The sequence below is a fragment of the Nycticebus coucang genome, chromosome 2 (assembly GCF_027406575.1).
Source record: "Nycticebus coucang isolate mNycCou1 chromosome 2, mNycCou1.pri, whole genome shotgun sequence".
Classification (NCBI taxonomy): Eukaryota; Metazoa; Chordata; class Mammalia; order Primates; family Lorisidae; genus Nycticebus; species Nycticebus coucang.
In genome coordinates this window covers 64,589,252-64,602,226 of record NC_069781.1, presented here as the reverse complement: position 1 = coordinate 64,602,226, position 12,975 = coordinate 64,589,252, and the positions used below count along the sequence as shown (strand labels likewise).

The following is a 12,975-nucleotide window of genomic DNA, read 5'->3' as shown; positions in this document are numbered from 1 at the left end:
AGCCCAAGTACCTTTCGACTTATAATAAGCTATTTTAAACCTTTCTGATCATGTGATGGTTAAAGAAAAATTGGCTACTAAGAGCTTCGCTTTGCTTTTTAGACTCTCGAGCTTCTGCACACTCAAAGTAAGGAGTGATTAAAAAGTTTTAGAAAGGTATCTTTTGCTCATTTTTCCATAGATGAATGAGGTTCCAAAAATACCACCTAAAATTTCTTAAACAGGCAATTTTATGGATATTTTAGAGGAAAGTGGTTTATAATTTACAGAGGAAAAAAAAACTCTTCATGTAGATAGACAGATCTTTAAAGATGTAGAATCTATTCAGGATATGTGTCATAAAGTTTTAAATCAGAAATATGTAAATTAAATCAGAAAGGTATCTTAAAATGCACCATAATACTTGCATAAAAGACAACATTTATACCTGAGTCACTATGAATCAAACATGACATACTTTTACTATTTCAAAGAAGTAAATTTGTCCAATCTGGTGAGAAGCAGCATGGCAAGATATTTAAAAAGTTCTCAAAATGGGTCATCTAATAAGATAGTCAATGTGATGGGGTAAATTGGTTCAGTTTTTTTCTTTTACAGTAAGAGAGTGAACCAGTTGCCTACTTCAAAATACAAGTTTTTAAAAGTACATACTATGAAGACAATCTAAAAACAGCTCAGGAAATTTGGCTTTGTGTAAAGAATAACTCATTAATCACTTACTGATTCTGCTCTAGTCAATGAAATGTTAGTTTGGAATCAATTAAACATTCTCAAGAAGGAAGAGGTACATTTCGGCATAGCATGTATTAATTCTGTTAATTATTAACTTCAGGTTAGTTTCTAAGGGGCTCTCAGCTTTATGTTTTCAGAAATAGAATATACTTTCACAAAGCCAGGGGAACCTGAGTTTCACTCAATGATTGTCTTCTTGTCCCAGACAACTATAGGAGTCGTGTCTCCTTGGAAGGATGCATTTTAAATTGCTTTATTGTTTCTAATATTGCTATTTTTTGTTTATATGTTTTACCACCCCTAAAAATGTAGTCTATCTTTGACCATACATCAACACTTACAAATATAATTTTTGGACTTTTCTTTCTTAAAGGTAGTCTCAAAGAAGTTAAACCTGACTACCACTATTCATGTTCATCTATATTTAAGTTATATGCAATAGAAATATCTTCTCCCAAACAGAAAAATATACTTAAATACATACGCGGTAATCAAGGAATGCATTTTAGTAATATTTTTTTTTTTTTTTTTTTTTTTTTTTTGTAGAGACAGAGTCTCACTTTATGGCCCTCTGTAGAGTGCCGTGGCCTCACACAGCTCACAGCAACCTCCAACTCCTGGGCTTAAGCGATTCTCCTGCCTCAGCCTCCCGAGCAGCTGGGACTACAGGCGCCCGCCACAACGCCCGGCTATTTTTTGGTTGCAGTTTGGCCGGGGCTGGGTCTGAACCCGCCACCCTCGGTATATGGGGCCGGCGCCCTACTGACTGAGCCACAGGCGCCGCCCGCATTTTAGTAATATTTTAATGCCAGAGAAATTAGCAGGATTTTAATTAGTATTGAATTAATTTCCTTTCAGGCATTCAAAATGTAAAATATAATTTAAAGTTAGTTTCTCTTGAAACTGTTTACTACCATTATCAATATTTCCAATAAAAAGTTACTGAGGAAACATGTTTGTTATACATAATTGTATGTTATAAACTTACTTAAGTTCCTTGACCAAGAGTGTCTTTCTTCATGATTTTTTTTTTTTTATTAAATCTTCCTTATCATAAAGCATCTTTGATTTAATAAGTGTCCGAGTAGTGAAGTTTCAAAGGTGATGGTATGGGTGGGGGAAACAATTAAGTAATTAAAATAGAAATTACCTAATCACAAAAGATTTCCATGATAGTAATGCCTAAGAAAATCAGTCCCTGAGAATCTTACTTGACCAAGACGGTCCCAACCAAGCAAATTTTGAACAGACTCTAGACACTGAAAAGTTAATATTATGTGTATTTAAGCTTCTTCTGGGATCATGTTAAGTATTCTTGGTTATTAGCACAATTCAGTGTTTTTAGTAAAAAATAATTTTACACTAGGCTTTAAATAAGTTTAAAATAATAGGTGATAATCTTTTTTTGAGGTTGGGCTGGTATTCCCTCAGTTTCTGTCCTGTGAGAAACAATATTAGATAATTCAACTATCATTTTTTAAATTAAATTTTAAAACTTTAAGTGGGACACAAAATGCATACCTTTCATTTATTAAAAAGTTCTCCTAAGTTAAAAGCTTTAATAACACTGTGATGGTTTTTCCAAGTATATTCCATTTAGAAATAGAAAATTACTTTTCCCCCCAATAGTAATCAAATTTAAAATACCAAGTGTCTGTTAAAGTTGTATGTTGATCTGGGGAGCAATTCTTATTTTTGTAACAATACAGACTCTAAAACAGACCTGATCATATGCAGATCCTTACCAAAAATGCACTCATATAAATCATTTTAATTCTTTAATTTATATGCACCTATAAATATAATGTTATATTATCTAGAGAATGTCCATAATTTCAAAAATAAATAAAAGCTAAAGTAAGACTCGCCTCCAAAAAAGTTATTAGTAAAGAGGTAAGGCTGAAACAGTTCAAACAACTAAGTAGTAAAGGTGAAGTTTTCACTGCGTATGTTCTTAGGGTGGAGTTTTACAAAGTCTCTGGAAGGAGAACCTTGTTCCTAGCCCAACTCAAATGAGATTGTTTCAGAAAAACAAGGATGGAGGCCATCTGGTTTCCCTCAAATATATGCATTGAAGGAAACACCTAAGACTTGGATCATTATCCTTTCCTACACTACACCCAAACAATTATTCAAGTAGCTGATAGCATAAAGAATGAATATGGCTTGTGATTTCAGTTTGTTTATTCAAATGAGGGTCCTCCATTGCTATTAACAGGGGGTTTTGTTAAATGCACAACAATTGGAACAAAAGAAAGAGGTAAGCAAAATGTTTTGCTTTGCTAATCTCAACAAAAAGGCTGTGTACTAACAGTCACTCTTGATGACAACAGCTCTCAATTGAACAGATAAACTACTAAACTGTAAACAGAATAATCAACACAGATAAATTTACTTTTCCACATTTTTGAAAGTTTACAGTGACCCTCAGGGGACTATCTTGAAAGGTATGTTTTATGTTCTTTTGGGTTTCTTCCTTCCCCAGATGCCACAGAAAGAGATTTTTAAGGAATGTATTTTTTATTGTGGGGGAATCTTAAATTTAACACCCCATTATTCATACCTTCCACATGGTTGAGCTGAAGAACTTTAGTAAGACAGCCAGTGAAATTTTATTTTATTACTATTATTCGTTAGCTGCATGAAGCAAATAAAATGGCAAATCTTCATTGAACAGTATATGACCTCTGAATGAATAGTATGAGTAAGCAAAATGGTCAGGATGAATTGTGTTGTATGTAGAACATATAACACATATACAAGATCAAACTGGCACCTTAAAGTCCCTTCTAATGCCATTTTTTGAAACTCGCGCTGCTTGATATTTAATTTAATTAGCAGAGTAGCATTAAATTAAATGAGGATGCATAATCTCTGAGCCAAATAAACATTACTGACCATAAAAAAGTTAAGAGTAGAAAATAAAAAGTTTTTTTTTTTTCCATTGGGGACTACTCTTACTTGTAAAATTTAAGGATTCAAGGGACTTTCTCCATTTTCCTTTCCCAGGCTCTGAGGGAACAAGGTTTAAAGATGTGTTCAAGGTTAGAAATGCCCTGTTCACGTCAACATTAACACTCAAACCTCCTGACTCCCAATCCCTAGTTCTCACACACCACCCCAGATTGCCTATCCATTGTTCCTTTTCTGTCCTATCCTTCATGTGCAGTCCAAGAACATTTAAGGCTATATCTATAAATAGAACCTTCAGAATTTCCTCTACTTCCCTGATTCAACTTAGATCTTTTAAAGTTAGCATTTTCAGAAAAGAAAATAATTTTTTATCTTATGTTTTTGTTGATTGAAATTTAGGGTTCCATTAAACAGCATTTTGCTTTTACATTAATTAGAATAGCTTATCTGGGTATTAGCCTGGGATAGCCAGTCCAGGTAAGTGAACAAATGAACGCGTGCTATCACACACACAATGGGAGAACTTTTTTTTTTTTTTTTTAAGAACTAGCCAAAAAGCTAAACATTTGCATAGCCATTATTTCAACTGAAACTTCCTCTAAATGTGTTTCCTTTCCAGCTAGTATATGTGAAAAGTGACCTCTTATCCATTTACATACCTACCCAGAAGTCATGTGATAGTGTTTTACGTCAAGCTGTCAATTATGATAACAGACACAATAAGAACAGCCCAAGTGTTGATAGCTTGCTTCCTGACTTTATTGAAAAAGTTTGTTGATAGTCCGCTTGTGTCCTTTTAATTGCCTGCCTCTAATAAATAACTACCTTTCCAGCGGTTTTCATGCACCAAGCATTGGCTTTGGCATTTGCCAGGACAAATATTATACTGGGATTCCAACTAATATCAGGTTAAAACAAAATCCTACACAGGCAATTCCTTAAAAAGGCCATTTTGTGTAACAGAAACTTTTGGTATAAAGTACTTTTAAATGATATCAAGAAAGGTGCTGAAAATAGTTCCATGTAAACTAGCCCAATAATTGAAATAGAAACAATAGTATTATATAATCATGCAAGAGATGTAGCATGCTGAAGCCCAAGCACCAAAAAAATCCATGCAGTTGTGAGAAGTAATGCGAGGATGTGAACTGATCAGGCCTCTCGTTCATTAGCTCTAATAATTGGTAGCATATATAGTCAGGAGGTTCTAATTCTGAGATTATGAAAACAAGCCTTATAAATTTATTTCTAAGCCTTATTTCTTATAAATTGGAGGTTACTTGATTTTATTATCTCACTTAGGGAAGAAGGCAACAGTGACCTCCCATTTACATTGCCTAAAATCTCAAATCTATATTAAACATGAATTGGCATTTCAACCCATTTGATATAGTGATCTTTTGTTTCTAAACAAGAAGCTCCTTACCGGCAATTTTTATTTCCAATTTTCAATGAGGTTTTTTTAAAAAATGTTGTAGTGATGTGTAATAGTGAAACTTTATGCTTTTATTGTGACCTTAGACTCAGATATAATGTGATAATCAAATTAACTGGATTCTCTTTTATTACCAAACTTTCTTGATAGCAAAGAAAGGAGGACGGAAATTAGCAATTTGTTAGGAGGTCGACCAGATTGGACACTGGTGCTAATTCAAGTAAGTTGCCTCATAGTATTCATTTATATAAAAATTGTTAGAATGGATTATAAAATAGTTTCTATATTTTCTAAGCAACATCCAAAACTCTGTTGATAGTTCTCATTTTCTCAAGGAGACAGAATGTGGGGCACGTAGTCCCCTCACTGCCTATTGTAATGCACGTGTGGTGTGTTTGTGAAGTGCGACGTATGAAGGGGGAAACTCTGCGTTTACTAAACTGCTATGAAGTCAAGTCAGAGCGAGGTCTTTCACATCTCTGAGAATGTCCCAAACAATAAAAAGATATTTCTCAGCAGAGACTAAAGAATACAGTTTGCCAAAGTAAGACCCATGAGTTCTTCAAGCCACCAGACCATCTTCCAATAGAAAGTTAAAGCAGAATGGAGCTACCACTGAAGTTCTGGTTTTAAGATTTCCCCCATGCCAACAGTGAATCCATTCAATAAGCCAGTAATCCCAAAGAAAGACTAGTTCCAGATCTTGAAAAATACTTAAGATGATGTGAGAGAGAAAGAAAAATTCTAAAGCCAAGTCCTGATCAGCTAGCATGAGCTGATTGTTATGACTGATTAGAGAGGTTTGTTTTAAATAGCAAATTATAAATCAGTTTACAGGAACCATTTTGAAATATTCATCATCATTATATGATTTTAGGTTTTAGATTCAAGTAAGAGATCATAGTTGCCATGAAGATAAAATTCCAGTGCCGGAAAAAACTAATATTTCAGGGCAGTTAACAACCAGTGTCAGTCAGTAATAACCACTATAAAAGGAGCTCAAAGATGTATAATTACTAATAACAACTGCGTGAGGACCAGATTAATGAGTATAAAAGCATATACTTTTTGTATTCAGTCTTGCCAACATGAATGTATTAAACTTACAGATGAATAAAGCACAGAGTTAATTTTGATGGTAGATTATTGTCCATCTCAACTTGAGGAGGCCAGTACGCTTGCATATTAGAAATGATCATGATGAAAACTCTACTGTAGTGTCATTTTATGTAAAGATTATTTATAAACGAGTCAAAATTATACAACAATTTCAAATGTATTGTTAACTGCAATTTGTGTAGGCTATATTAAAGTTCTTTCCTAAAGAAAAAAATAGCACTCAACAATGCACGTTAATATTTTTCATAACCTAAAAGAACAAATCTTTATAGAGCAGCCACCATGAAGTGAAGCATGTACCTGGTGGCAGTATTTATTCTTAAGGGGTCACGTATATTACAGGGTATGGGGAATGTTTAAAAGAACCCTCTCAGACTAAAACCACTGCCTTTCTAATTTTGAATTTCTCCTAGCTAATATAAAATGATTGATTACCTTTATTTCATGTACCCCTTGATTTTCCTTTTCATTCATCATCGAGTGCTTTAAACCAAATGCATTTAGGACCTGCTGCTAGAAGAGTGGTCTCTTTTAAATCTTTGTAAAGTAATGAAAGGACACAGTAAATCAATCTCATTTCTACTGTAAGAAAGAATAACCTTTACTCTACTGAAGTCATTTAAACTGTTTCTGTCCCTTCTGCCCTGGATGGTAAACATAAAACTGCATCTATATGATTCTTTTAAAATCTGAAAGGATTAAAAATGGTAGGCTTTGAATTGGAGCCTTAATTTACGAATACCCATATATAATATAATATGTAATTGCATTCATTTGTTTGCCTGGCTCAAAATTGTAGTTTCATTATGAAATATGGCATATTGGGCTTCTTCAAATTAAAAAGTAGCACTAACTCTTTCATTACATAGAGGAAAAATAATTTGCATGGTATTTAAAATTTTTAACTATGAAGCATAGGTGTCATGTATTTCATAAATATCAACCATGTTTGACTGAACAAAACAAATTTTTACTGTAAGTGGTCCTGACTCAACACTATTCACTTCAATAACAAATGGTTATCTTTGATACATAAAAAAAAACTTCGTGCTTCTAGAACTCATATGTATATCTTTCTCCTTTAAAATGTGCCCAGAACTCTATCTACATTAAAACTCATATTTTCATAATGCTTGCCAATTTTGCTTGATTTAGCTTTAGATATGTAAAAGGAGAAGCAACTTTTATTAATGAACTTTTGTGATGATAATTACAATGTTAGTCTTATATTAAGAAAATTAAAGCTGCCATGTGTTAGCTTGGAAGGAAAGAAGGAAGATGGTTTCTAAATACATGGAGTTGGTTATAACATTCTAACCAGTGTCTGGGGCCAAAAGTTTAAATAAAGAAGACATGTTTTTATGAATTAAAGATTAACTGGAAATCAGAGATGTGTCATAAAGTATAATAGAAATCTCATGACAAAAATATTTCTGAAAATATGTGTCATAATTTTTAAAAGAACAAGTTTCTAAATCTATAAATTCTGCCTATGTTAAAAAAAAACTCAATGAACACATACATTTGTCAAATAGAACCATATTATAGTAATTATAACACATTTCATATTACAGCAATTTTAGAGGTGAAAAAAAAAGCAACATTCCAGAGAATTATGTTGAAGAGCCAATGGCTGGCAAAACCACTAATTATTATTTGGTATTTTCATAACTGTGTACAGATGTTTTCAGTTAGTTCTCACTCTTTTGTTTTGTTTTGTTTTGCTTTTTTTAAACCTGGCAAAACTTCAAGCATCTTGAATAAGCTATCATCTTTATGATTTTCTCTGAGCTCTGCATGTGGGTGACTTTTAATATATGCAGTCCGCCATTGGGTCCTGCCACTGGGAAGGACTTGAGAACTCTATGCCAAGCACATGGTTCAGGTAAGCCACAACGAGGGTGAGCAAAGAAGACAGAGCTGAGCGAGTGGCCGAAAGTACCTGCACAGGCTTACTGCATTGTATAAAAATTCAAATATATATCACAGACAATTTATAAATGAAGAGCAATTTAGTTAATACTAGCTCTGATTTATTATAGCCTATTTTTCCCTATGTAATATTTTTCATACTGTTAATTTCAAACTGCTCTGCTATCAAAACTTGAGAGAGCAGCAAACATCATAAAATAAATGTAAATTCTGAAGTGTTTAGAATTATTTCCTTCATCCTGTAAGTAGAATCCTGGGATTTTGATATCGGTCTGGTCCATGTTTTTGACTGAGGCTAATTTGTTTATAATCCACCATTAATCCTGGCTGTATATTTTCACAGTTTGGGTAAACACTTCATTTGCATTGAATTTACAGCATTAATGAGATGTGAAATTTAAAATGCTACTTGAAACATAAATGATGTAAGAAAACAGAACAAAAAAAAAGTTTTACCACATCTAAAATCAGTAAACCGATTTAAAGCTATTAAAATAGAAATGATGTGTCGCCTGGGATTTTAGCTTCATAACTCATCTTCTTGGACTAAAACACAAAAGCAAAGAGTAAAAACATCTGGAAAATATGAAGTTGTTCAAAAACACAAATTATGTACTGCTTTTATTCAAATTGGCTTTTCAGTTTGTTTCCACCTTCTGCCTTTTGAAGCTAAGGGCTGGTAGGTTCTCAACAGCCAATGAGAATGAGAAAAAGACTCTGCTGAAACACTGTTATCAATACACGTATCAACGCATTGATCGTTATCAATACACGCACATGCTGCAGAGATGGAAGAGGTCCTGAGCCAATTTGAGAAACTCTGCTCAGAGAGGTGAGAAACAAAGGATAAATGAGAAAAAATTCTGGAAAATGAAACGATCGATTTTGGTCTCAGAAGCCCCTCAGCCCCCTTCTGAGTCCAGCTCTGAGAGGCAACACGAGAAAGCAGGGAAGCGGAAGCGTGGCTACGCCATGACACCTGGGGGAAACGTGCCCACCTGTTGCTGATGTAGGAAGGATGGGTCTCTTGGACTTAGTCCCACATATCGATTGGCTTGAGATGTGCCTGAGGCTGTGTAGGCTGATTAAGGAAGAACAAAAACAAAGATAAAAATTGTGAACTATCAGAATGAACACCCTGTCCATGTATAAGAAACCCAGAGAAGTGGGATTTGCAACCAAAAAAAAAAAAAAAAAAAGTGTCTCCATTTCTCTTCTCTTGTCTGAGTGAATACCAAATGATAGAAAAGAAATGGTAGTTAACTTCAAACCAGCTAGCTTATCCCCCCTAAAAAAGTCTATCCAGCAAACCAAACCCCATACTTTGGTGTGAGTGCCTCACACTTGTGTGTGGCAGTGACAGTCCTGCAGAGGTGCCAAGGACTGACTGAAAGAAGAGTCCTTTTCCTAGATGTCCCTTTCCGCCAGATATTAGCTGTCTAATGATGGGTAATCAATGATGGCACGTGACTCTGAATGTCAGAGCAGGTAAAGTCTGTCAGGAAAAAGTGACAGCTTTTAACTATGGGATTGAAGCAGATGTGCTTGATGATATGGGAAGGGAAATGTCTTAAAGTCTCACTAAAAAGAAATCTAGTATTATTATCATGAAAGAGGGGCTATGATTATTATTATATAGAAAGAGTTAAACTCAGTATTTTATTTGATGTGAAAATGACTTCAAGGCTGATAGAAATTTAAAAAAAAAAAATTATTTTCCATAAGCACACAAGAAAATCAATTTGTCCTGATCGGTCCAGGAACGGAGTTGATGCACTTTTAAATATGCTCATACTTGGTCACCAGGTAGTAAGTTATATAGTGATTACTCCTTACATTCTTAGGGTCTCATTTGCAAGTTTGTTTGTTTTCACAAGTGCTTTTTGGTACTGTGTGAATTTTTTGCAAAAAGTTCTCTCTATCACTACAGATTTTGCTTCTTTTCACAAGGAAAAGACTGGATGTATGCTCAGTGATAGACCATTTGCACACAGAGAAGACGAAGTATTTTATCACTGGTCCTTGTCACCATAAGTTACATTTACAGGTCTAAAGGAAAGCTACAATGTTTGGTTTAAAACTGTCGGATTAATGAACAATCCAGGTATTAATTTTAAATAGGCTGGCTTTCTAACCAATATATTAATTCTTCCTTGTTCATTTAAAGGGCTGCAGAGTTTGACCCATAATGCTTTTTTTCAGTCAACCTTCTAAAAAACAGTGAAGATGCTCACAATTCATCTTTTAATTACTCCTGAATAAAAGGCCCATGCAAGGGCAGCCCTAAGTACCAGTGGCCCCTCCTCCATCTCTGGGCCTCTGGAATCCAACACCCAGCATGGACAGGTGGAGAAGAGCATCACCGTTAGAGAGGGAGCTCTGAATCTATGGTGCTCGCTCTTTACAACCATGAGAGAGTACAAGTTTGTTTATACCAAGGAGAAACTGCTCACAATATTTCTTTTATAATATTTCTTTTATGTAGGAATGGAAAATTGATGAAGCCATCGTATACAAGCAAAATGCTCCTTTAGAATATTTTGTCATTTTATTGATCAAATAAGATCCCTTTTTGAACAGCCTGTAAGTATAAAAATAATTCATTAACAACCAGGCTGAAGGTACTCTCTTAAATGAGCTGTGATCATTTGGGTCTGATCCTGCCCTGAATTTCATACATTAATGTCACCCTAAGAGTAGGCACCAGAAGTGTGTAGAGCTTGGTTTGCATCATTTAACCTGTGAGAGTCTTTCACCAACTTAAAATAAATTTTTTTGTGTTCTATATGTGCTTTTATTGAAATTGCTGACATTGTTTGCTCAAAGGGGCCAAGACATCCATTTTTTGTGTGTGTGAGACAGAGTCTCACTTTGTCACCCTTGTTAGAATGCCGTGGCATCAGAGCTCACAGCAACCTCAAACTTTTAGGCTCAAGTGATTCTCTTGCCTCAGTCTCCTGAGTGGCTGGGAATACAGGAGCCCAGTACAATGCCCAGCTATTTTTTTTAAAGACAGGATCTCGCTCTTGCTCAGGCAGGTCTTGCACTCAGGAGCTCAGACAGTCCACCTGCCTTAGCCTCTCAGAGTGCAAGGATTATAGGCGTGAGCTACCACGGCTGGCCCTAAGACACCCATTTTTTAAATGTGTGCACAATGATTTAGTGAATGTTGAGTTATATAGCAAACTTTTAGGACAAAAGAACTTTTAGTTTTTCCTGAGGGGGTTGTATCCATCTGTATGTTCAGAGACATGTTCACTAGTGTAGGAGTGACTCTCCCCCATCAAACCAGTCACTAAGCATTAGACTTCTGGTGGGCATTGCAAGTCTGTAGGAATTTGTTAGTTTATAGGTCTCATGAATTTTGAGAAATAAACGCTGAGTTCACTATATGCTCAAGGAATCACACAGTTTCTTATAGGGCTCCTTCCTAGCCTTTCAAAAAGCATTAATAAGGAGCATCTTTCCAATAGCTGAGTTAAGAGCCAGCGGGGCCTCTGATTATCTCTGTAATTTCCCATGGGAATGTCCCGATCATGGGAATTTTCTTGCTGTAGGAAAGAAAAATAGAGGGTCTGAATTTAAGATATCTGTGTAATTGGTGAGGCACATGCTAATTCCTCCTGACTGCAACTTGATCCATCCCACTTTACCAATTTGTGCACACCAGCTCCAGTTCTAAGAAGCTGATAGTTTGGGCAAAACCAATTGAAAATTCCTTGTACACGTCTAAATATTCTACACGAAGCAGCAAAGGAATCATTTGGCTTATTAGTATGTGCTACGTAAGTTCACTGGCTTAGTCTCTGACATTTAAAATGGTATGTTAAAAGGCATAGTAGCTGATATACCAGAATCGGCAAAATAATCAAAAGGTTCTAAAACAAAGTTGCAGACGATGAAAGTGCAGGTAGCTTACATGTGCCTAATACTAAGTTTTGAATTGTTATCGCCTGCGCCCAACATGGTGTGACTATTTCTAACAATGACAAAACTTACAGGAATGTAAACATGCAATTACTTCACAGAGGCACTGATTCAGCCTGCCTCGTCAAGGGGCTAGATTTCTATAGGAATGTTCAAATAAGTACCAATTATCTAATCTCTCGTTGGGTGATAGAAAAAACTTGCATATTGCATTATGTTATTCAGTGCAATTTCAATGTATACCTTGAACAAGCAGGCATGACTTATTATTTTTGTTATAGATGTTTACTCAAATAAGCTTCTCCCTTTTCAAACATATTGCACTGACTGAAATTTGATAAGGGAGAGCATGAGGCCGCAGGGCCACATACATGCCTGCTAGCTCCACTTAAATGAGAAATCTCCATCTAGTCAGGTAGCTGGAAAAATTGCCGTGTTTTCCACCTTTGGATCAGATATCCAATGGCGCCTCTGATGGACATTTCTCATTTCCTACAGAAATACTTACTGGTTGCTGTAGGTGAAGCTGCCTCACCTTCAGTGGATGTAGTGATGGGTTTAGTATCTGTCATGGTCAGGGTCACAGGTCGCACTGCACTGGGATGGGGAGAGGGTGCCAAGACAGGAGTGAAATGGCCAGGCATTTTCCCTACTACTTGACCACTGCTGTTAGGCTACAAAACAAAAACAGAATGCCGGGTGAAACAATCCAAAAGGCAGTCATCTTGTCCAATAACTCCACTCTGCACACATGGCTGGATGGGTCTCGCACACTGCGTGGAACTGCCACACAGGCCCTCCCAAGCCTGAGCGTGAGAGGCCAGTCAATGGTTAGTAAGAAGCAGCAGCATTTGAAAGAAGGTCTTTGTCTTTAACGCACTTTGTATAGGTCAATTCACCTTTACAGCACACCTGAG

The 12,975-nt window shown here is 35.7% G+C and overlaps 1 protein-coding gene across 7 annotated transcripts in view; it reads right to left on the bottom strand.

The window, feature by feature from the left end:
* NFIB (nuclear factor I B) overlaps positions 1–12,975 on the bottom strand; it is a 234,680-nt gene that overhangs the window by 21,335 nt on the left and 200,370 nt on the right. For 3 of the 7 annotated variants that reach the window (XM_053572425.1, XM_053572446.1, XM_053572482.1), the window contains 2 exons: positions 12,567–12,732; positions 9,130–9,212 (listed from right to left, as the gene is read on the bottom strand). The exons of 2 other annotated variants lie outside the window; for them this stretch is intronic. In XM_053572425.1, the coding sequence (XP_053428400.1) occupies positions 9,130–9,212; positions 12,567–12,732 (249 nt within the window). The remainder of the gene's footprint in view (positions 1–9,129; positions 9,213–12,566; positions 12,733–12,975) is intronic. 2 more of the 7 variants (XM_053572436.1, XM_053572456.1) reach the window with 1 other exon arrangement.